The sequence below is a fragment of the Leptodactylus fuscus genome, chromosome 7 (assembly GCF_031893055.1).
Source record: "Leptodactylus fuscus isolate aLepFus1 chromosome 7, aLepFus1.hap2, whole genome shotgun sequence".
Classification (NCBI taxonomy): domain Eukaryota; kingdom Metazoa; phylum Chordata; class Amphibia; order Anura; family Leptodactylidae; genus Leptodactylus; species Leptodactylus fuscus.
This window is the reverse complement of record NC_134271.1, coordinates 45,667,787-45,689,512: the sequence shown is the minus strand read 5'-3', so window position 1 is coordinate 45,689,512 and position 21,726 is coordinate 45,667,787. Positions and strand designations below refer to the sequence as shown.

The 21,726-nt window shown below is 41.0% G+C and overlaps 1 protein-coding gene across 1 annotated transcript; it reads left to right on the top strand.

The window, feature by feature from the left end:
* The first annotated feature begins 797 nt into the window (after positions 1 to 797).
* HEATR3 (HEAT repeat containing 3) lies at positions 798 to 20,749 on the top strand. The gene is made up of 15 exons (XM_075280573.1): positions 798 to 932; positions 2,162 to 2,334; positions 2,601 to 2,688; positions 3,161 to 3,273; positions 3,981 to 4,090; positions 4,182 to 4,322; positions 8,820 to 9,100; positions 10,007 to 10,097; positions 11,714 to 11,868; positions 12,567 to 12,649; positions 14,841 to 14,977; positions 16,935 to 17,023; positions 17,166 to 17,309; positions 18,265 to 18,441; positions 19,560 to 20,749. The coding sequence occupies exons 1-15, from the start codon at positions 798 to 800 to the stop codon at positions 19,686 to 19,688; spliced, it is 2,046 nt and encodes a 681-aa protein (XP_075136674.1). The 3' UTR covers positions 19,689 to 20,749.
* The last annotated feature ends 977 nt before the right edge of the window (positions 20,750 to 21,726 follow it).

The window sequence follows — 21,726 nt, the reverse complement described above, 5'->3', positions numbered from 1 at the left end:
TGAGAGCATGCCAGGGAGAATTGCAGAGGTCCTGAAGAAGAAGTGTCAACACTGCAAATATTGACTTGCTGCATTAACTCATTCTGTCAATATAAGCTTTTGTTACTCATAATATGATTGCAATTATATTTATGTATGTGATAAAAACATCTGACAAACACACACAAAAACCAGAGGGCAGCAGATCATGTGAAAATATAATATTTGTGTCATTCTCAAAACTTTTGGCCATGACTGTAGACTGTATTTGGGGCCACTGGGGAGCATTACATTTTGTTAGAGCCACAGGGCAGGAAAATATAATATATAAGGAGGGGGGTTGTCTGTAAATGTTGCCTGAATGGGCCCTAAATTTCTTGATGTCAGCCCTGACAAGGATTAGTTCAGTGTCTCCCGTGCATTATGAATGCATGCAGGTTCTTTACAGTAAGTAATACAATGTGTAATGGCGTGTGTTCCACTAACCACAGTAAGCTGCTGCAGGGCATCTTTATAAAGCGCTTACTGCTGTACAAAACACTAATCAAATGAAAAACGCAGAAAAGCCGATCATATATTCAGACGTATTATGCCCCAGTCAGTATTTTCACCGTGCAGAACACGAAGTGCACGTCAAGCGTGTACAGCTCATTAAAGTTACGTAAAAGGAAGTCAATAAAGTTTGTTGAAGGAAAAAAAAAAGTTTGCGGTGTGTTTGTCCGTAAAAGGAAGTCAATAAAGTTTGTTGAAGAAAAAAAATACAGACTGTGTTTGCGTTGTGTTTGTCCATAAAGTTAATTGAATTCTCCCCGTGTTGAATGATCATGGGGAAGAGCAGGGCTCGTAGATTCAAGCCGGTAGGGTTTAGTCCGACTGCAGCTGTGAAACCCGCGGCCGAGCCCGGAGATGAGGACAGCGCCGAGTCCCTACATGCCGAAGACCTTCTCCACAAAGTGAGTGTGCTGTGATTTCTTGTCACCCCATGTGTCCATGTGCAGGGGAATGGCTGATCGCCTGCACTGTCCGGGAGACGTAGTACAGTATCACTTGTCACGTGGCCCCAGTACCTACAAGTAATGCGTGCACATGTGCTTATCTTGTCACCCACATGGCGGAGTGGTCAGTGCGTGGCATGCTGTTCTCTGGCTTTACATAATGTCTAATGTGATCTTCAGAAAGAAGAAGCATAAGACTTAGCGAGAATTCCCCATCGTTACAATGGAATTCATTACAATCTCAGACTCAACAATGTATCCCCAAGCTATGGAATCTGTACAGTCTCCCTGATTCTTCACTCTGCAGAATATTATGTATCCGCTAGAGAACGGTATCTTGTGTATGACACTGCCATACCTCCGATCTCTCAGCCAAGTGCAGGAATGACTAGTATTGTTTCATAAAAAGAGGGGTTGTCCATATGTCTTATACCCCATGTGGATATCGGAGATGGTTGCACACAAGGGTACACTGGAAAATGTGGTCTGAACATAAAATGCTTTTCGTGGCCCCAGCCCAGAGACCCATATCCAAGTATCTGTGCTGTTAGCAGTCCCTGCACACTTACTGCCCCATGCTATATACTGCACAGGGTAGTAGAGCCATGGAGAGGCTAGGACTCCTAGCATGATAGATGTCTGGGAAATCTGCCCAATACACAATGTGAGTAGTATATGGTTGGCCATTGATCGGATTGGCTGCATATAATATTACTTTTCCATTGCAGTGGCTACCATAGGGGAATTACCCTGCAGTCTGTAGGTCTCTTGGTGATCATTGTGTGGGCTGCGTTCCTGAAAGACCTCACTCTGATGAGACAGCTCCTTTACTATTGCTATCAATGTAACTATGGTGTCACCAGATGACCCTGCTAGTTCAAGAAGAAGAACAAGAACAAAAAAAAAAAAAAAGATGTAGCTGAGCCACTATCCACATTAGTGACACGGCTCCTGTTTTGTTTTTCTTTAGAAAATCTCTCATGATCTTTTTTTCCCCTTACTGATCCATCAGGATTCCATTTTTGAAAAGAAAAGAGTGCAACATGTTACCCTGACAAAGAACCAACTCACATGTGAAGAGTGTTCCATGTAGTGTTACACATTAAAGTGTATCTTCTCAGTGATAGTACTGAAATGTAATCTATTTGTCACTTCCTGAGCCTTCTATCTTCCATATTCTCTTTCAGTTGCAGAGCCCCAGTCCTGAAGTCAGGGAATTTGCTTGTGCCAGTATCTCAAAGATTGTCCAGCAGAAGCTCGTCATACCAGCGTTCCTGCAAAGAGATGCTGTTCGATGCCTTGGACCTCTTTTGCTCGATAAGTCCATGTCTGTACGTGAAACAGCTGCAGGTGCTTTACGGTAAGCGCTGTGACCATTTATTGTAGCACATCACTAAAGATCTGTCCTGTCATGTGTCCATGCACTTGTGGGATGCCTGGGTAAACTCCTATAGATGTATACCATCAATGATCAAGGGTGTATAAATAACCAGTGCTTCTCCACTTTCTGATACAATAGTGCTTCTTATGATTGGAACCAAATTTTTATTGTGTCCAAATTGCAAGAGTGAAGCATAGCCATATTCTTCTTTCTTCAATAGTTATGTTTTTGTTTCTTTGTATTAGGAACCTGAGCACCTGTGGAGGTTTTGAGGTATGTGATGACATGGTGACCAGAGACATCATGACCCCCCTAGTAGCCCTGTTAAAAGAGGTATGTCTTCTAGTGATGCAGTCTGTATTTTGTCATATTGTGTAAAGCATTACCAATAAGGCTTGGTTCACACCTGCTGCTTTCATTCTGTTTTTCTTTTCTGTCTGTCTTGAGAACAAAAAAATTCACAAACACTATAGACAAATATGTTAAATGACAGACCGCAACATATCCCACTAAGGAGAATTATACTGTAAGGGGGCACCAGTAATATAACGTGGAGCATTATACACTGTGAGGGGACACTTATTAGGAAAGTTACTCATCCTGCCTCATGGATCATAGGCCTTGTCAACATCACCTGCCAAATCTGAATGTAGGCTGCCAAATAACAAAAGCTTAGGGGCTACTCTTATGCAGCAGGGGTAGTTATACAGATGCGCACTTTCTATGCAGAATTACTATTTTTATTTCCTCAATGGAAAAAGTAATAACATTTCTGGTTTCTCTATCTGATCTTGTTCTGCTGCAGTGTTCCAGTGGTTTAGACTCAAACTTGGAGCCAGCAACAAATAGTAAAGACTTGACGAAAAAACAGCTTGAAGATATTGCAAACCAGACAGTTAATATCCTGTGGAACGTATGGTAGGTGGATCTTTCTATTCAGTACTAAGAAAGTGGAGGTAAGCAGCACCTGCAACCAATAAGGGGATATATTCAGATCCCGGTATTACAGATGGGTCTACTCATACCTTAAACTCTTTTTCAAATGAAACCAAATCGTTGTGACATCCTAGGAAAACCAAAGACAGGCAGCAATTCACAAAGCAGCCATTGGATGGCCACACGTAGGATAAGGCATTTCATGACACAATATTGGCAACATCAGCTTGTTTTGAAAAGCTTGTCATCTTGTGGTGAAACATGAGAACTACATCATTCCTTTAGATTCCGAGTCACTCAGCTTTTATTCTCCAGATAAATTATGTAGTTATCCATTTTCACAGCACATGATACATCACATGTACTTGCATATCTGCTTTGCCATCCTAGACACAGGCATGCATTTTGCTGGCCTACGTTGCTATATTACCCTTTGGTGCCATTATAGCAATACTACTTGTAGCAGTTTCAGAAATCTATTCTATGATTCTTTTGGTTATCCTAGCGTATGAAAAAAAAAAAAAGAAAGATAGAAACACAGAAATGAAATCCATGAGGTTTAAGCAAAGTATGATGCACCATCTTTTTGAGGACAGTCAGATACGTGTGTATGTTGTGTATATTACATGATTGCTATGTATGTAACAACTATGAGATCTTTATATGCTTTCCTGTGTATATCTTTATAGTGAAAGCAACAGTAAGGCTTTGGCTATCTTTAACCATGAAAACTGTGTAGAGGTTATTGTCCAGTGCTTAAGCAAGTTTCCAAGCAACTTAGAATTGGCAGTGTCGGCAGGTAGGTTTCTCCAGCATCATCTCCATCTCCACTCACACTATGGATCTTCTTTCCCATTGATCTGTGTCTTTCTCAAAACTCTCACTCACAGCTTACTGTCTGCAGACGGTCACAGAAGATAATCCAGAACTTATGGCCTCTATTGATGCTTCGGCTTTGAAAACGTTGGAGAATGTGCTGATGACATCTGCAACAACCATGGAGATGAGACTTTTACAGACATTAGTTGCAGGTGAAAAAAGGGAAAGTGTTACACAATGAAAAAAATGGAATGGGGAGGGGGATTTGAGCTTAATTTTAATTGTTTAAACCTTTGACCCGTTAAAGGGGTATTCCCATGTCTCTTGCTCACCACCCTTCACCGCTGTAAAGACATTTTTCTTCCTGGTTTTTGGAGTCAATTGGTGGCCGGGGGTTTCACATGCAAAGCATACAGAGGTAACAGACTGCCTGTCTCTGTCATAATCCACAAAATTCGCAGAGCTGATAACTGGGAGAGCAGAAGATCAGAGTTCAGAAATGCAAGCAGCTCCGAGCACTCATCTCCCCCCTTCTCTGAGAGCAGGGAGCTACATGTGTGGTTCAGAGACAGGAACAGCTAAGAAATACAGGCTCGCTCCCATGCACTCAGCCCCTCCTCCCTCCTTATGAGCAGACAGCTAGGTCACTTGGGGACTGAGCAGATAAGCCCTGTGGTCATAGAAATGCAGTGTCAACAATGAAGTGAATAAATTAAGATAGCGGCCAAAAAAGCAGTTTTGATAAAGCAATGTATTTAGGAAAAGTCTAAAATCCACATAAACTAGCAGTATAGATAGGATCCTTGTTATTGGACAACCCCTTTAACCCCTTCCCGCCGATGGCATTTTTTTGATTTTCGTTTTTCGTTTTTGACTCCCCTCCTTCTAAACCCCATAACTTTTTTATTTCTCCGCTTCCAGAGTCATATGAGGTCTTAATTTTTGCGGGACAATTTTTTCTTCATGATGCCGCCATTAATTATTCTATATAATGTACTGGGAAGCAGGAAAAAAATTCAGAATGGGGTGGATTTGAAGAAAAAATGCATTTCTGCGACTTTCTTACGGGCTTTGGTTTTACGGCGTTCACTGTGCAGCCAAAATGACATGTCCCCTATATTCTGTGTTTCGGTACGGTTCCAGGGATACCAAATTTATATGGTTTTATTTACATTTTGACCCCTAAAAAAAATTCCAAAACGGTGTTAAAAAATTTTTTTTCTAAAAGTCGCCATATTCCGACGGCCGTAACTTTTTTATACGTGCGTGTACGGGGATGTATAGGGCGTCTTTTTTTGCGGGGCCGGGTGTACTTTTTAGTTCTACCATTTTCGGGAAATGTTATTGCTTTGATCACTTTTTATTCAAATTTTTATCAGAATTAAAACAGTGAAAAAACGTCGGTTTGGCACTTTTGACTATTTTTCCTGCTACGGCGTTTACCTAACAGGAAAAATATTTTTATAGATTTGTAGAGCGGGCGATTTCGGACGCGGGGATACCTAACATGTATATGTTTCACAGTTTTTAACTACTTTTATATTTGTTCTAGGGAAAGGGGGGTGATTTGAACTTTTAATTCTTTTTATATTTTTTAATATTTTTTTAACTTTTTTTTTTTTTTTTTTTTTGCATTTATTAGACCCCCTAGGGGTGTTGAACCCCAGGGGGTCTGATCACTAATGCAATGCATTACAATGCTAATGCATTGCAAAAAATCATCATCTATTTTGCAGGCTGTATACACCAGCCTGCAAAAGAGAGAATTTGCAGACCGGCTGGGAGCCTTTAACAAGGCTCCCGGCTGTCATGGCAACGGGGGGTCGGCCCTGGAGCATGCTCCAGGAGCCGGCGATCCCTGCCAAAATGGCGGTGCCCATGCGCCGCCGGGAAAATGGCGCCTTTGACAGCAGCGCCGGAGGGGTTAATGCCTCCGATCGGTCCGGGGACCGATCGGAGGCATTAGAGCCGATTGTCTACTGCTTAAAGCAGTAGACACCCGACGGCTATGACGGCCGCCCGGCTCCCGGGCGGTCGCCATAGTTACAGACCTGACACGCGCCGTACTATTACGGCGCATGTCGGGAAGGGGTTAAAGAGGACCTTTCATCAGATTAGGCACAGGCAGTTCTATATACTGCTGGAAAGCTGACTTCAGCGCACTGTCTGCTTTCCCCATCTGTGCCCCGGGTAAAGCACTATCGGTACCGTAGCGCTTTACAGTCAGAAGGGCGTTTCTGACAGTTAGCCAGGGACGCCCTTCTGCCCAGCAGCGCCTATTGCGCTCCCCGCTCCACAGTACATCGCGATAAGCGCGGCTGGGCAGAAGGGCGTCCCTGGCTGACTGTCAGAAACGCCCTTCTGACTGTAAAGCGCTGCGGTACCGGGACTGATAGCGCTTTACCCGAGGCACAGATCGGGAAAGCTGACAGTGCGCTGAATTCAGCGCACTGTCAGCTTTCCAGCAGTATATAGAACTGCCTGTTCCAAATCTGATGAAAGGTCCTCTTTAAACCTTTGAGATCATGTAGCTGGCTTGACTCATCGAAGTGTATGAGTACTCTACAGTATATGTCTGTAGGTGGACACATACCGTATATACTCAAGTATAAGCCGAGTTTTTCAGCATACTCAAGTCAAGCGCAGGGGGATATTGTTATATATTGTTATATACACTCCAAACACTGTATTATTTGCACAGTTGCACATTCTGCTGCGGTTGTTCCAGGGAGAGAAGGTTGTCCAGCCAGAAGGTCCACGGGGAGTGCAGCGGGATGCCCTCACTGTCTGGCTCCTGCAGCAGCTCCAGGCTGGTGATGGTTCAGGTGCAGCTGCTCCTCGCTCTCCGCCTTCAGCTGCCGCCGGTCCGGACCCGCGGGGAGCGCTATCTTCTTGTGGACCCAGCCAGCACCGTCACTAACTACGCAGAGAGTCAGCAGTCTCTGCATCAAGTCCACAGGAAGATGGCGCTCCCCGTGGGTCCCAACCTTGCCGCCAAAACTGCTCCCTGCGCAGTTAAGTGACAATGTTTTCGGGGTCCACAGGAAGATGGCGCTCCCCGCGGGTCCAGGCCGGCGGGAGCTGAAGGCAGAGAGCAACGAGTAGCTGCACTTGAAGCATCACCGGCCTGGAGCTGCCGCAGGAGCCGGACAGTGAGTGCTTCCCGTGGACCCCGTACAACCTACACCGTGTAAACAATACAGTGTCTGGAGTGTATATAAAAATATCCTCTTCCACCCCCACCTCCCCTTGAAATGAATAGTAAGAGCGACCTTTCAACTATTTATCCCCTATCCATAGTAATACTAGATGATGTTGGGGGTCAGGGTTCGGGGTGCAGTAGGTGCTGGGGAAGGGGGGGTGGGGTGGATGTTTTGGTTGTGTCTGCCCCTTTCCTGAGTTTAAAGGGGAACCCCCCCCCCCCCCCCACACACACACACACACACTTGGAATTCAGTCTGACTACAGCCAGGCTGAATATAGGGTATCTGCAGTGCTCCTATTCTATCGGGAAGGGTTTAATAGGAGCATTGCAGCTACCTTATATTCATCCAGGCTGAATTCCAAGTGGGGGGGGGGGAAACCCAGCCCTCAAGCTCAGGGAGGGCACAGATCGACAACCAAAGCACTCCCTCCCCAGCACCCAGCATCTACTGCACCCAAAACTCCGGGCATTTTGAATTTTGAAATTTTCCAGTAGTTGCTGCATTCCCCCCCTAGGCTTATACTCGAATCAATAAGTTTTTCCAGTTTTTTGTGGTAAAATTAGGGGTCTCGGCTTCTACTCGAGTATATATGGTAATTGATTTCACCTTCCCTACCAATTCAAGTTCAAGCACCTGTAAATAGGCCTGTCCCATTGATTCCAGTGTAGTTGAGAATTTCTCTTTTTAGTCGCCACCATTCCTGAGCAACAAGTGCGGTTAGTTTTGGTGTCTGATGTGCTATTTAAGCCCTGTAATGTCAGGAGGGTGGAGTTGGGCAGGGGCTGTGATTCTGATCTCCAGTTAGAGGCAGCCAGTGTCAGAGCTCAGAATCGCACCTCTTGTCTGTTCTTCCTGATGTTGCCCTCCTGACAGTACAGAGATGAAATCGCATATTGGGCCCCAAAGAGAAGAGCATTAATTGCATGGGAATGGAGGGGACTACAGAAAAAAATCCAGCTATGTCAGACTCCGTGGAGAAGCACCTATTAAATGATGTAAAGAGCTTGGTAGTGGTGGTGGAAGGTTCTCTTAAAAAGAGGCTGTGATATGATTTGGTTACACCACATTTCTTTCCAATATAGTTGCATAGAAATGATTTAGCATGCCTATGCAAATGAGTTTTCTTTCCTGGGAAAAGGAGAATAGTCTTCTAGTACCGCCCATTGAAAAATAGTAATCTTATAAGTTAAAAGCATAAGAAAGCACTGTTTTGGGATCTCTGCTCTTAGGCAATGCCGAGCAGGGTACTGACTGGCTAAGTAAGCGGTCATATACTTAGGAGGTCACTGCTCTGGCTAATAGGAGGTGGTGACCTAGTGCCCTTTTTAATGACATCCGTATTGTCTATTACAGCATCTGAACAAGGAGTTTAACTTGTGTTTAGCGGTCTGACAATTAAACATGGGCAAATTGTGATTAATTATTTTAACACATGAAGGTATTTGACTTGTAAGTGCAGTTTGTCTGTGTTTGGTCAATAGTGCTATGCTTTCTGTTCTGCAGGTACTGTTTGGAACTTGAAAGACTGGATACCACCTTTCAGCCAGGCTGACTCCATTAATGCTATCTTAAGGATACTGTCAGATGTCCTCTCTGAGAATGCAGGACAGTTTATTGTACAGATGAAAGAAACAGAATCTGTTCGACTGAGAGCAGCTGCCTTAGAGTCTGAAACAGAAGAGGCTGCCGCAAGTCTGGAGGAGGCCTCTCTGAACGAAGAGGATGGGATGGTAGAAGGTGATGTCAAAGAGCAGAATCCTTCTGATTTCTCAGACTTAATTCCAGTAAGTTATAGAAAATGTTCCTGTTAAGCATGTGTTTGTGTCTATATTATGTGATGCAGTCTTTTGGGTGTGTGTGTGTATATATATATATATATATATATATATATATATATATATATATAGTCCTATGAAAAAGTTTGGGCACCCCTATTAATCTTAATCATTTTTAGTTCTAAATATTTTGGTGTTTGCAACAGCCATTTCAGTTTGATATATCTAATAACTGATGGACACAGTAATATTTCAGGATTGAAATGAGGTTTATTGTACTAACAGAAAATGTGCAATATGCATTAAACCAAAATTTGACCGGTGCAAAAGTATGGGCACCCTTATCATTTTATTGATTTGAATTCCCCTACTTTTTACTGACTTACTGAAGCACAAAATTGGTTTTGTAACCTCAGTGAGCTTTGAACTTCATAGCCAGATGTATCCAATCATAAGAAAAGGTATTTAAGGTGGCCAATTGCAAGTTGATCTCCTATTTGAATCTCCTCTGAAGAGTGGCATCATGGGCTACTCAAAACAACTCTCAAATGATCTGAAAACAAAGATTGTTCAACATAGTTGTTCAGGGGAAGGATACAAAAAGTTGACCGCATGTGCCCAAATCCATGAAAGGTCCTCTTTAAACAGTGGTTTACCCTTACTTCTTGAATACTTGTGAAAATATTGAAAACTGTGTGTCACCATTGCTCGTCAGAGGGGCATATCCCGACGCAGTCTAGTACTGTGACTACTTATTGGACAATGTCAGCATGTGCAGGAAAGTCAACCCCAACTGGTAACACACAGTTACAGATTTATTTATACATTTCCAGGAGGAATAGCAGAGGAACCGCAATAGCACCATTTTTCTAAACCTACTGATGCTTACAATGGGCTCTGCTTTGTATATCTCAGGTGTCAAATGAAGAACTTAGACAAGCTTCCTTCTTACTGGTGGCTCAGAAATCTGCGCTGGAGATGATCGTGAACATGTGCTGTAGTGACGGTATGTACTTCTCTTACAAATGTCTAGTACTGAATCTAGTGATTCAAAAGGTGGGAGGTGAAGGGACTAAAACATAACGATCAGTGTTTGTGAGGCATATCAAACGAGGTACTATGTAAATATGGACCTTTTATTGGGAATGTAATGCTAAATCTACATTTAGAGGTTAAAATAACTCCTCTTTATGTGTAACAAAAGCCTGTTAAGGAAATACTACGCTATGAATTCAGCCTCCTGAGTGAGACTGAATTTACTTCTTCCTCTCTGGGGAGGATGGTGCGTGGTAGGTCTCTGCACAAGGATCTATGAACCACAAAAAAAGTTTTAACATCTACTCTGGAAGACCTCAACAGCAGGGATGGCAGAAGTGGTGCCCACTCCTCTTTCATAGATGGCCAGGACATGATATTCAATAAAATCTTAGACAAACGACACTCCACCATAACAGTGAGGTTCCCAAATGAAAATGAACCTGTCCAATAGCAAATAGTAGGAGAGGCCAAATGAAACATCAAGGACCGTCTGCCATGTCTATAGCTCAGCTTACAGTAACCTATAAGCTGTAGTACCACTGAAGCCATTTTTTACAATAAAATGCTGGAAAACTGGCATAAATCAATCTGCCCAGTATGTGATTCCAGTGCACACTAGTACATGTGCATGTTTGTCTCTTTCGGTGGAGCTGGTCATCACTAGCTGTGCTGGGACATCTGGCTTGGCCATTACTCTGACATCGATTACACTGGATAAAGCACATAAAGTCCCAAACTCCCATTTTATTTTATTTTTTTTGCATTTGATCACTGTTATATGTTATGGTTATTCATTCCTTCATAAATGAAGAGTTTTGAGAGAACCCTTCACCCCTTCCTCCCTTTGCATCCTTTAATAGATGCCGCTCCACTGTTTCTGACACAGTTGGCATTTTTGCTCAGTCCTCACCATTCCTGAGCAATAAGAGTTAGTTGTTTTTTCTGTTTTATTTCTGAGAGTATTTTTGCCACTCAAGTTCTCTACTATAAGGCAGGTGGTATCAGGCAGGAGCAGGGAAGGGATGTGATTTGGAGCTCTGACAATGCCCACCTCTGATCACTGCTCTGACTTACACTCCTAATGGGAGAATCTGATTTACCGTATAACATCTAATAGAACCAATTTTAAACAAACAAACAAACAGCTAAGTTAATTTGTGTGCCAACTACTAGCAAAGCTCCAAAAACAAAATGACACACAATATCTATAACAAAAATGCAGGTCTTTATTTAAATAGTAATCTTAAAATCTATAGATAGAGGTAAAATGGAGAAGAGTCACATAAAACAAGGTGTGGAGGATGTAGTCTATCACTAGATATTACAAACTACACCAGTGATACTACACCCATAATGTCAAATAATGTTGTGCAAAGCACATGCATACAACGCAAGTACAAGGATGGAATAAATGTATATCATATACAGACTACAACTATCTGACCGAATGCACATCCTATCCTGCTTCTGCAGCTTCTTATTATGGATTTTGTATAGAATTGTGTTTGTTCCTATTACAGATAATGTATATATGCTTCTTCATGGTGGTATACCTGCTATAACACTATACATTACTTATTTCAGAGCCATCTGATGATGAATGGGAAGAACTTTCTAGCAGCGATGAGAGTGAATTATGCTTAGAAAAGTCAGTAGCTGACGGAGGCCAATTATTGTCACCCCTGTGCCTATCTGCTGAAGTTCATTCTGCTCTTCTGAACCACTTCATACCAAAAAAGGTACTGTCATAAAGAGTGTGCACGCTGTCTTCAGCACTCTGATCTAGTATATGAGAGTCCATCATGTGTATATGTATAGCATCTGTTTTTTTTTTTCCACCTTGCATTAACAACTACAGTGCACACACTCCGCAATTTCTAAAACTGTTGCGGTTTTGAAAATCGCATTATGTCAATTATATCTACGGAAATGCTTGTGGTTTTCCATAGATATAATTGTAAGAGAAAGTCTGCAGAAGAAAACTCTGCGAACTTTGTTTTAAAGCAGTTCAGGAAAAACCGCGATGCGTTGCTGCCACACTCTTTTTCCCGTAGCACTTTTTGGCTGCAGGAAGTCCTGTGGGGCCCTAGCCTTTAAGAGGATCTGTCACCAAGTAGTAAATGCCAAATAAAATACACCCTCGACGTCTCCCTGAACAATTTGATGTTTTTTGGGTTTTTAATATGACCCTTGGAAGATTGTCTGTGAACCAGCTCAGATTCCCTAAATGGGCGGGATGGAAAATTGTAGCTGGTCAATATATAATGTTCCAGGAGTTATAGCTTTTAAATGGGTAAATGATATTAAATAGAAACATTTTAAAATTGTCCAGGGGAACAGCGAGAATCAAACGGAGCATTTTATGTGTGTTTTGAGCTACAGTAATGTTTTTTTACTTTAAGATTCTGCAAAACTAACTTTTCTTTTACTCCATTAGGTGCTTGAAAAGACTCGTTTTCCGGATGAAACAGCATTACAAATATGTAGAAGCAACTCTTCATGGAAACCATTAATTGCAAAGTAATTTGGGGGGTTTAGGGGATCTGGGAAAATCATTAAAAGGCTGATTCTGCCTTGTTTATAAAAACACAATTACCGTACATACTAGAGTATAAGCCGAGGCCCCTAATTTTACCACAAACAACTGGGAAAACTTATTGACTCGGGTATAAGCCTGGGGGGGGGATGCAGCAGCTACTGGAAAATTTCAAAAATTAAAATGGTCAGAGTTTTTGGGTGCTGGGAAAGGGGAGGGGGTGTTTTGGTTGTCTGTCTGCCCCTTCCCTGAGCTTGAGGGCTGAGTTTTCTTCCCCCACTTGGAATTCAGCCTGCTGAATATAGGGTATCTGCAGTGCTGCTATTAACCCCTTCCTGACAGAACAGGAGCACTGCAGATCCCCTATATTCAGTAGACCGGGCACTTTCAGACACAGGGATACCTAATGTGTATGTGTTTCACAGTCATTTTCTACTTTTGCTTGTATTCTAGGGAAAGGAGGGATTTACAACTTTTATTTTTTAAAGCTGCTTCCCCCCCCGCTCCCACTATTTTATGGGAGATTCTATACATTGATATTGCGGCTGGTCATAGACCACCCCTCCCTCCTAAAAAAAATAAATAATAAAAACATATTTTTTGCTGACTCGAGTATAAGCAGGGGGGGGGGGGGGCTTTTTCAGCACAAAAACTGTGCTGAAAAATTCGTCTTATACTCGAGTATATACGGTAATAATTCTTGTTTTTAACCAAACTATAGGTTAACCCTTTCACTGCCAAAGGTCTCTGGAGATTTTGCACCTCCAGTAGCCAGGGTAATTTTCACAGTTTTGAGATGGACAAATCAAACCTAAATTGCAAAATTAAAAAAGCATCCAAACCCCCCCCCCCCCATACCTATATATTTTCTTAAAGTAGACACCTGCAGCATTGTTAGAATGCCACTTGGTACTGTATATGAACAGGCACCTTCATGCAATTTTGATTTAAAGTGAATGTTTTATGAAAAAATGCAAATAAATGTATATTAGTTGCTAAAAGCAGAAACCAAACAAAAAAATTAAATGCACCAAACCTCCTAAAAATAAGAGTTCAACATCTGCAGAGTTCATACATATCACTATAGCCTGCACCCGCATGCACGTGTCTTCAGAAAATCACCAGAACTGGAAGGAACAAAAATCTGCTTTGTAGCTAGAAATGTTAAAAAAGTATCATCCTATAAAATGTAGGCATTACACACCATGAAAAGTAAGTGAACCCCTAAATCCTATATATTTTTTTTTAAAGTAGACAACCTGAAGATTACAAATGTCTTAATGGGTCATCGATAGCCACATCCACCTTCATGCAACTAACTTTGCGCGACAAACACAAATAATTTTTTTTGAAAAAATGCGCTAAAACACATATTAGCACCTAAAACTCATGTTTAATACAAAATACATTTGAAATAATAGCTTAAGGTGTAGACAACGTGTGTGCGTGTGTATATACATTATATATATATATATATATATATATAATCTCTATATCTACCAGAAACACTAATACAGAAGACAAGCAGGATTTTGCTGTTATTCACTAGTATGTTAAAAATCTATACTGCACCTAACAAACTGTGACTGTGATACCAAAATCTAACTTTTTTCACATTACACAGCATACCGTATAGAAAAGCACAATTTAATAGTTCATATATCCCACCACCTTCATGCAACGTTGTAGCAAACAGAGATTGCTAGCAAAAATTGCACAAAAATTCAAATTTGCCACTAAAGTGCGGCTCAAGCAATCCCTTTCTGCAAACATAATGTACTGTCCATAAAATTGCAAGATATGAGGAGTTCATACATACCACACATGTATATATTTACAGGGGCGGGTGGTAAAGAAGCGCCAAAATCACAGAAATGCGCCATCCCATTTTGTGCATGCAAATTAAATAGGACCTTACATAAAAATGTTATTTTCCATCCCCCTATAAAAATTTTAGCAATCCATACGTTCATCTCTAGTGATAATCGTTATTACTTTTATTTTAGTGTGCAACGGATATCACTAGACGTATTTTACTGTAGAAAGCTCAGGTATAGACAGGACAGGGATTGGGTGAAATGTAGACTTTATTCATGAGTTTGTGTATATGTTGTGTAAGTGTTTGGTGCAACTTTTAAACTATAAATTATAATGGTTCTTTTCTGTGTGTTTTAGGATGTCCACTGTCCAGCATAGAGCACTGACCTGCCTGCATAACATCTTGACTATACTGGACATCGAGAGTTTAGGAGGAGCATCTGCACTACAAGAACTTGCTCAACATCTCTCACAATTGGTCTTAAGTCAAACAGGTAAGTAAAGCAGAACTAAAATCCCTAGATGGTTCAAAGTTACCTGTTCTCACACTATTGCCACATATATTGTAATAAGCCTTTTCATTACAAGTACGTTCAAACTGTATTTGCATTGTTCAATTAACCCAGAAACAGGACCTATCCAGGCCATACCTTATAGGAAACTAATCACATTTGGATTCCATGTTTAGTTTTAAAAGGGTTTTTCTGGCCCCTAATGCATGTTCCATACTGATGACCTATCCACAGTATCTGATCTGACACCTAGACCCCGTACAGATCAACTGTTCCACTGCTGCAGTGGGTGGGGGCAGATGTATTCTGCTCCTATTCAAGTAATAGAAGAGAAGCTGCAATTCCCTGGCACAACTTCTATACAGTGGATACTGCTGTAACTCTCCTCGTGTTACTTGAATAAGAGCATAGTAGTTCCTGCTGCCCATATAATGCTGCTGGAACTGCTAAGTGCTTAGTTCAGATATTGGACCCTGCAGATCAGATGCTGATGACCTATTCTATGGATAGGTTATCAGTATGAAATGTTCAATAGGGGCATGAAAATCCCTTTTAAAACTAGTGATATGGTATTTTACATACAAGTACAGTATATTAGAAATATAAAATATGAAAAAATGTATCTCAGCATGCCACTAGTTAAAATATAACTTTTACTTCATTTATAAAAATAGCTATGAGTAAGGGACAGAAGGAGTCCCAAAACGTGTAAGCTCTTGATTATGTTCTTGTATCCTGGATGTACAATGTAAGATCGTCTTTTTATTTTTATAAAGGAAGTAAACGCTATATTTTAACTAGTGGCATGCTGGACACATTTTTTTCATATCTTGTACTACAAGCAAATCCAACGCAGTCTGGAGTAAGTGTCCATGCAGCCATTCATGCTATTACTAGGTGGAGTAGTTTCTTTTCTTTTGTTGTTTGCATATTAGAAGTATGTACAATATGTACTTGATAAATAAATTAACAAATAACAGGGCAAGAGGTGGATTGACTTCACCATAGCTGCGCTGTTTATTGCTCATAACGCTGCCTTGATACAATAGTTAAATAGCATATATAACCTTGAAAATCATGTACAACCTCTAGTATGACTTGCATTAATAATTGTTAGTGCAAGTCATAATAGAGGTTATAAATAATTATTTTAGTTTTGTAATTTTAATTTTTTTTTTTTTTTTTTTTTTTGTCGGTAATAATCTTTCATTATATTATAATAATATGATTTAAAAAGGACCTTTCATGGTTTGGGGCACAGGCAGCTCTATATACTGTTGGAAAGCCGACAGTGCACTGAATTCAGCGCACTGTTGGCTTTCCCGATCCCGGGTAAAGAGCTTTCGGTACCGTAGCTCTTCAGTCAGAAGGGCGTTCCTGACAGTCAGGAACGTCCTTCTCCACAGCAGCGCCTATCGTACTGTACAGTGTGAGCGGGGAGGAACGCCCGCCCTCCCTCTGCTCACAGTGCTCATCCATAGACGAGTATTATCAGGAGGGGAGGGGGCGTTCCTCCCCGCTCACACTGTACAGCACTATAGGCGCTGCTGGGAAGGACTACATTCCTGACAGACTGTCAGGAACGCCCTTCTGACTGTGAAGAGCTATGGTACCGGGACCGCTTGCTCTTCACCCAGGGCACAGATCGGGAAAGCCGACAGTGCACTGAATTCAGCGCACTGTCGGCTTTCCAGCAGTATATAGAACTGCCTGTGCCCCAAACCATGAAAGGTCCTCTTTAATTATAATTAAAGGGATTATTGGCAACCAAAAAACTGCTTTTACCCCTGGAAAAAAATGCCACTCTTATCTTTAGGTTTTGTCTGGTATTGCAGCTGAACCTCATGCGAATAGCGCTGAGCAGCAATACCAGACGCCACCCTGTCTCTTGTTAATGTAAGGTATAGTTAGTATTTTTATATACATTTGTTTCCATTAGATGGCCTAAAACAGGATGAATTTTTAGAGGCAGTGTCGAGCGCCGTGCGAGCATTACTACAGACAATGGCATCTAAGGGAATACCACAGGTATTTATCTACGATTTACAACATGGATATATGATAGGCATACAGTGTGACTCACTAGACAAAATAAGTGTTTCCGATTTGAATTGAAGCCCAGATTCTTAAAGCGTCCACTTCTAATTTCTTTATGAAATGTTTGTTGCAGTGTATGACTCCAGAACAGGTTATGAGCTTTGCTGAACTTTGTGTGCAAAGCAGCAATCCCAGTACACGGGTGAATGCAGTCAGCATTATTGGCATCACAGGCAGTGTACTGGCAAAAGGCGACAACACGGCTGAGACACTGAAGGTATGGTATATCTTGGAACGTTTTATGTTGTCTTAAGTAAATAAGAGTTAAAACATTACTTATGGTGAAAAGCCAAAAACCATGAGCGTCTCTCATTGCTAAGTATGACAGCCAAGAATCACACTATTGCTGTTATTCTTTGCCCCAAATATATCAGTCTTCTCCGTTCCAACATGCTGCCTGCAGAATATGCTGCATTTTTATGGTGACAGGTTTCAAGAGGTGGAAATAAAATAGAGAATGATTTTCAGATTTCATGGATCGTACTGTGGCAAGAAAACAGATATACTGCTTAATTTTCCTTCACCACATTTCACTACATCAAAATAATTAGGATGCCAGTGCCTCAAGTATGCACACCAATAGAGGTCGCCGACTGAGAATGTGCAAGTCTGTCTTCCATGATGTAATTAGGAAGACAGAGTCTCAGTCAAACAAACCTATAGAGGGCGCTCCCTTTAACATCATGCCGACCTTCTCAGAGGCCTTTGTTTGTAATGATGTTGGGATTATACCAGATACAGTCTTCTCAGCCAAGGACAGCTGAGAGGACTGATCTGGCAGAGTTGAGAGGCTTAGACAGGGTTGAGGGGATATCGTCACTCCATAAGGAGAGAACCACCATTTAGGTGTGTGGAGTCTTATTAAGCCATGAGTGCTCCGCTGTGCAAAGGAACATGGGAAGAATATGCAAATCTGACTTCCATGATGTAATTAGGATGCCAGTGCCTTAAGTGTGCACACCAATAGAGGGCGCTGACTGAGAATGTGCAAGTCTGTCTTCCATGATGTAATCCCCTCAACACTGTCTAAGCCTCTCACCTCTGCCAGATCAGTCCTCTCTGCGCCAAGCTGATGAGTACATCAGATGTTGAAATCAGATAGATGACTTATATTATGCATATAGATATGTCTACTTTTATTAACAAAGAAAAAAAAATATTTATTTTCCTAGATTCTTGGAAACTTCCTTCTTGGAATAGCTTCAAATGATTTATCTCTGGTAGCAACAGGAGGAGCACTAGATGCTATCTTTGATGTGTTTGCTGATGGGGATGAAGCAGAGAAAGCTGTAGTGGAAATTAATTTACACCAAGCTCTTAAGAAAATACAACCCGCTTTCAAATCAAAGGTACAATCTTCACATTTTTGTATATGCTGTGTACATGAAGTTATATTTTCTTAACAAGGCCGTGACCTGTGCGGCTATGCACATACCTATCTGTTTTCCTGTGTAACTACATCATATCTGAGTTTGAGCTCTGATAAAACAGCCAGAAAACAAAGACATATATATAAAAATAATATACCTCCCCTTTAAAGGGGCTCTGTCATTGGGAAAAGTCATTTTTAGATAAGCTCATACTTGCATAGCCTTTAGAAAGGCTATTCCACACCTACCTAAGTCCAGTTTTATGCATATGCTAATTAGCCTTCTCTGTGCACTCCGGAAGGATCTGCGAGCACTGTCTGCTATTCTCTATGTGTATGAGAGCAGAGAGGCTGTTGCTGATGACTCTTCTCTCTGCTCGCACACACCTAGAGAATAGCAGACGGTGCTCGCAGACACTTCCGGCTGCACGGAGAAAGCTGATTAACATATGAATAAAAACAGACTTATTCAAAAACTACTGAGGCAATTTACATACAAAAGGTAGGTGTGGAATAGCCTTTCTAATGGCTATGCAAGGATGTGATTAGCTAAAAATGACTTTCCCAATGATAGAGCCCCTTTAAGAGGGTTTTCCCACATACCTAACCAGGTTTAAATTTGTAGACAAATTAAAAGTTGAACAATTTTATAAGTAATAAAAATTTTTTGGGTAGTTTTATTAGATTTTCTCTAATTATCTTTGTGGTGACAGTCTATTGTCATGATGAATAGATACGACCATGAATACAGAAACTTTCTATGGTCTAAGACTTGTCAGAAACCCAGCCATCATTCTTTTTATCTTCTTGGACATGCCTTGTCCTTTCCTTACTCCAATCTTCCTGCAGAAGATAACCTAACTACAATAAGGTAGTAATGGAGAAAATATTTGTTTCTGCGAGATTTTTAACTTATTTTATATTTACAAAAATTTTTAGCTGTCTACACATTTACATATATTTATACTTGTGAGAAAACACCTTTAAGTTCTGTCTCTGGTGCTTTTATGTCTGGTTGGTTATACGTAACTTCAGGTCATATCCAGTAGTAAATCCAGAGCTGATTTCTTATCTTAAATTTATTTCTATCTCCTACAGATTCGGAAAGAAGGCAGAGAGAAATACAGTACTGACCAGTTATGTGTCTTGGATAATGTAAGAACCAACCTCAGGCGGTTCATATCTTACCTTGAAACTGTAGAGAAAAAATATAAGAAACGGAATTGAAAAGAAGAATGTATGCTTTGTATGGCTCAATTAAAAAAAAAAGTTTCTCAGATGGCCAGGACAATGGGACAATTTTTTTTGTCATTACTGCATCTTCACATGGCAGATTTACACCACTATAGGATGCGTTGGCTTGTCATTCTGTGGTACTAAAAATGAAATCTTGGTCTCAGATTTGCTGATTTTTCTGTATGAAAACTGCTGTGTGAACATACCCCAAAGCTTGATGATCTTTGTGTTCAGTATCTCCTGCTGTTGATCAGTTCCTCTATAAATACAATAAAACCTTCCAAAATGCCATGTGTTTGAGAACACCACACCCCAGCTTTGTGACTGATTTTCAATTCTCTTTCTCATATAGATTGACCTTTTTCTTTATGAGAATACGATTTTATACTGCATTTTGGGTGGTCTTCTCCAAGAGGTTTTATTGTATTTTAAAAGGTGAATGTAAAGTTTTAACTAAGGCCTCAGTCCAAGGAGATGTTTCCAGGGATTTTGTCTTCTCGAAGATATTGTCAATGATACACATCCCTTTTTGGACTGTAAAATAAATGTGCAATTTTGATGTAGCTGCCTGGAAATGGTCTTGCATAATATAATGATGTACATAGATTTTATAGCCACACCGTCATTGACAATGCATTGCAGCAATGTAGTGAAAACCATAAGAATTTCATATTAATCAGACTTTATGATAAGGTGACATTGTGCTCACATACAGATATTTATAATTCAGTAGCACATATCAAGTTACTTATCGACTGTATAATACAAGTGAACCACATCACTGTCTGGCATCTTTTACCAGTATATGCCCAGGGACCCTGCTAGAATCTCAATGGGAGGGTTATCAAAAGTCCGTCCTTACCATATGGACATCCTTCTCGTCTGCCAAAACCTTGTATCTTGTATCTTTGCTGATTTCTTATTCCTTGTCCGATCCATGTACTGTACAGGGAATCTACCATGTCCCTCCCCTAGGTGTATTTGACTGCCACCGCCATGTTACAGAGTGAATCATATTGATAAACAACTTACGTTTGTTATGTCTGACACTTTTTTAGAGTTGGAGAAAAATAACATTAAAGTCTTATGCAAATTGGTGCACTGGGGGGGGGGGCGGGCATTCAGCCCTGTCAATACTGGTCTTACTGCTCAAATAAGATGGCCGATTTCATAAAGGTGGGACGTTCAACTCCTATTGCATGTGGGAGTGCAGGCAGGAGATGGTAGGGGTCTGTGTGGCCCGCCCCAGTGCACCAACTGCCTCATTTGCAAGTCAATTTTTCTCCAAATCTAAAAATGCCATGCATAACAAATCACTGTAATATGCTTTGTAATATGGGACGGTTGAATATGGGGGGTAAGGGGTAGGTAGACCCCTTTTAAAAGATTTAAGCACTGTTCAGGCCTGTTCTCCACCACACTGCTGAACAACAAAAACCCCTTTACCCAATCTACATTAAGCTGTCTTTCTCCTCTTACTCTGCCCCCTACATGTTTTTATAGTACAGTCTCTTCCCTTGAAGGTTCAAAAATTCCAACATGCTTTACCTCCTGCATGCCAAAAAAAATACTGATGGTTACATTGACTCCCTGTAAAACTGATCCTTGTGGGTCTTGGTGAGAAAAGTGCTGTTTGCCATTGTCATAAGGCTCTTCCCTGCTTCATGCCCTTACCTGGTCTACATCCCAATCCCTTATTACTAGATTTCTCATTATATTTCACATCTTCATTATTTTTTATAATTTACCCTTTACTACACCAATCTCTAAAGTAGACTTGTCCTCATCTGAGTCCCGGCTAAATCCTTCTGGCTTTCTGACCCCCCTGGGGTTTCTTTTTTAGCTGCTATTCTTGTGGTTTTTCCACCTAAACGCACCTTCTATTGTTGTAATGATTTTCCCATCTGCTCCCCCAGTGCCTCCCCCACCTAACACCTATATTGTTCAGCCAATCATGGCGCATCTCAGGAATTTAGCCAGTTTGTCACTCTTTTTAGTAAACAATTATCCTCTTTATACGTTGAGTATA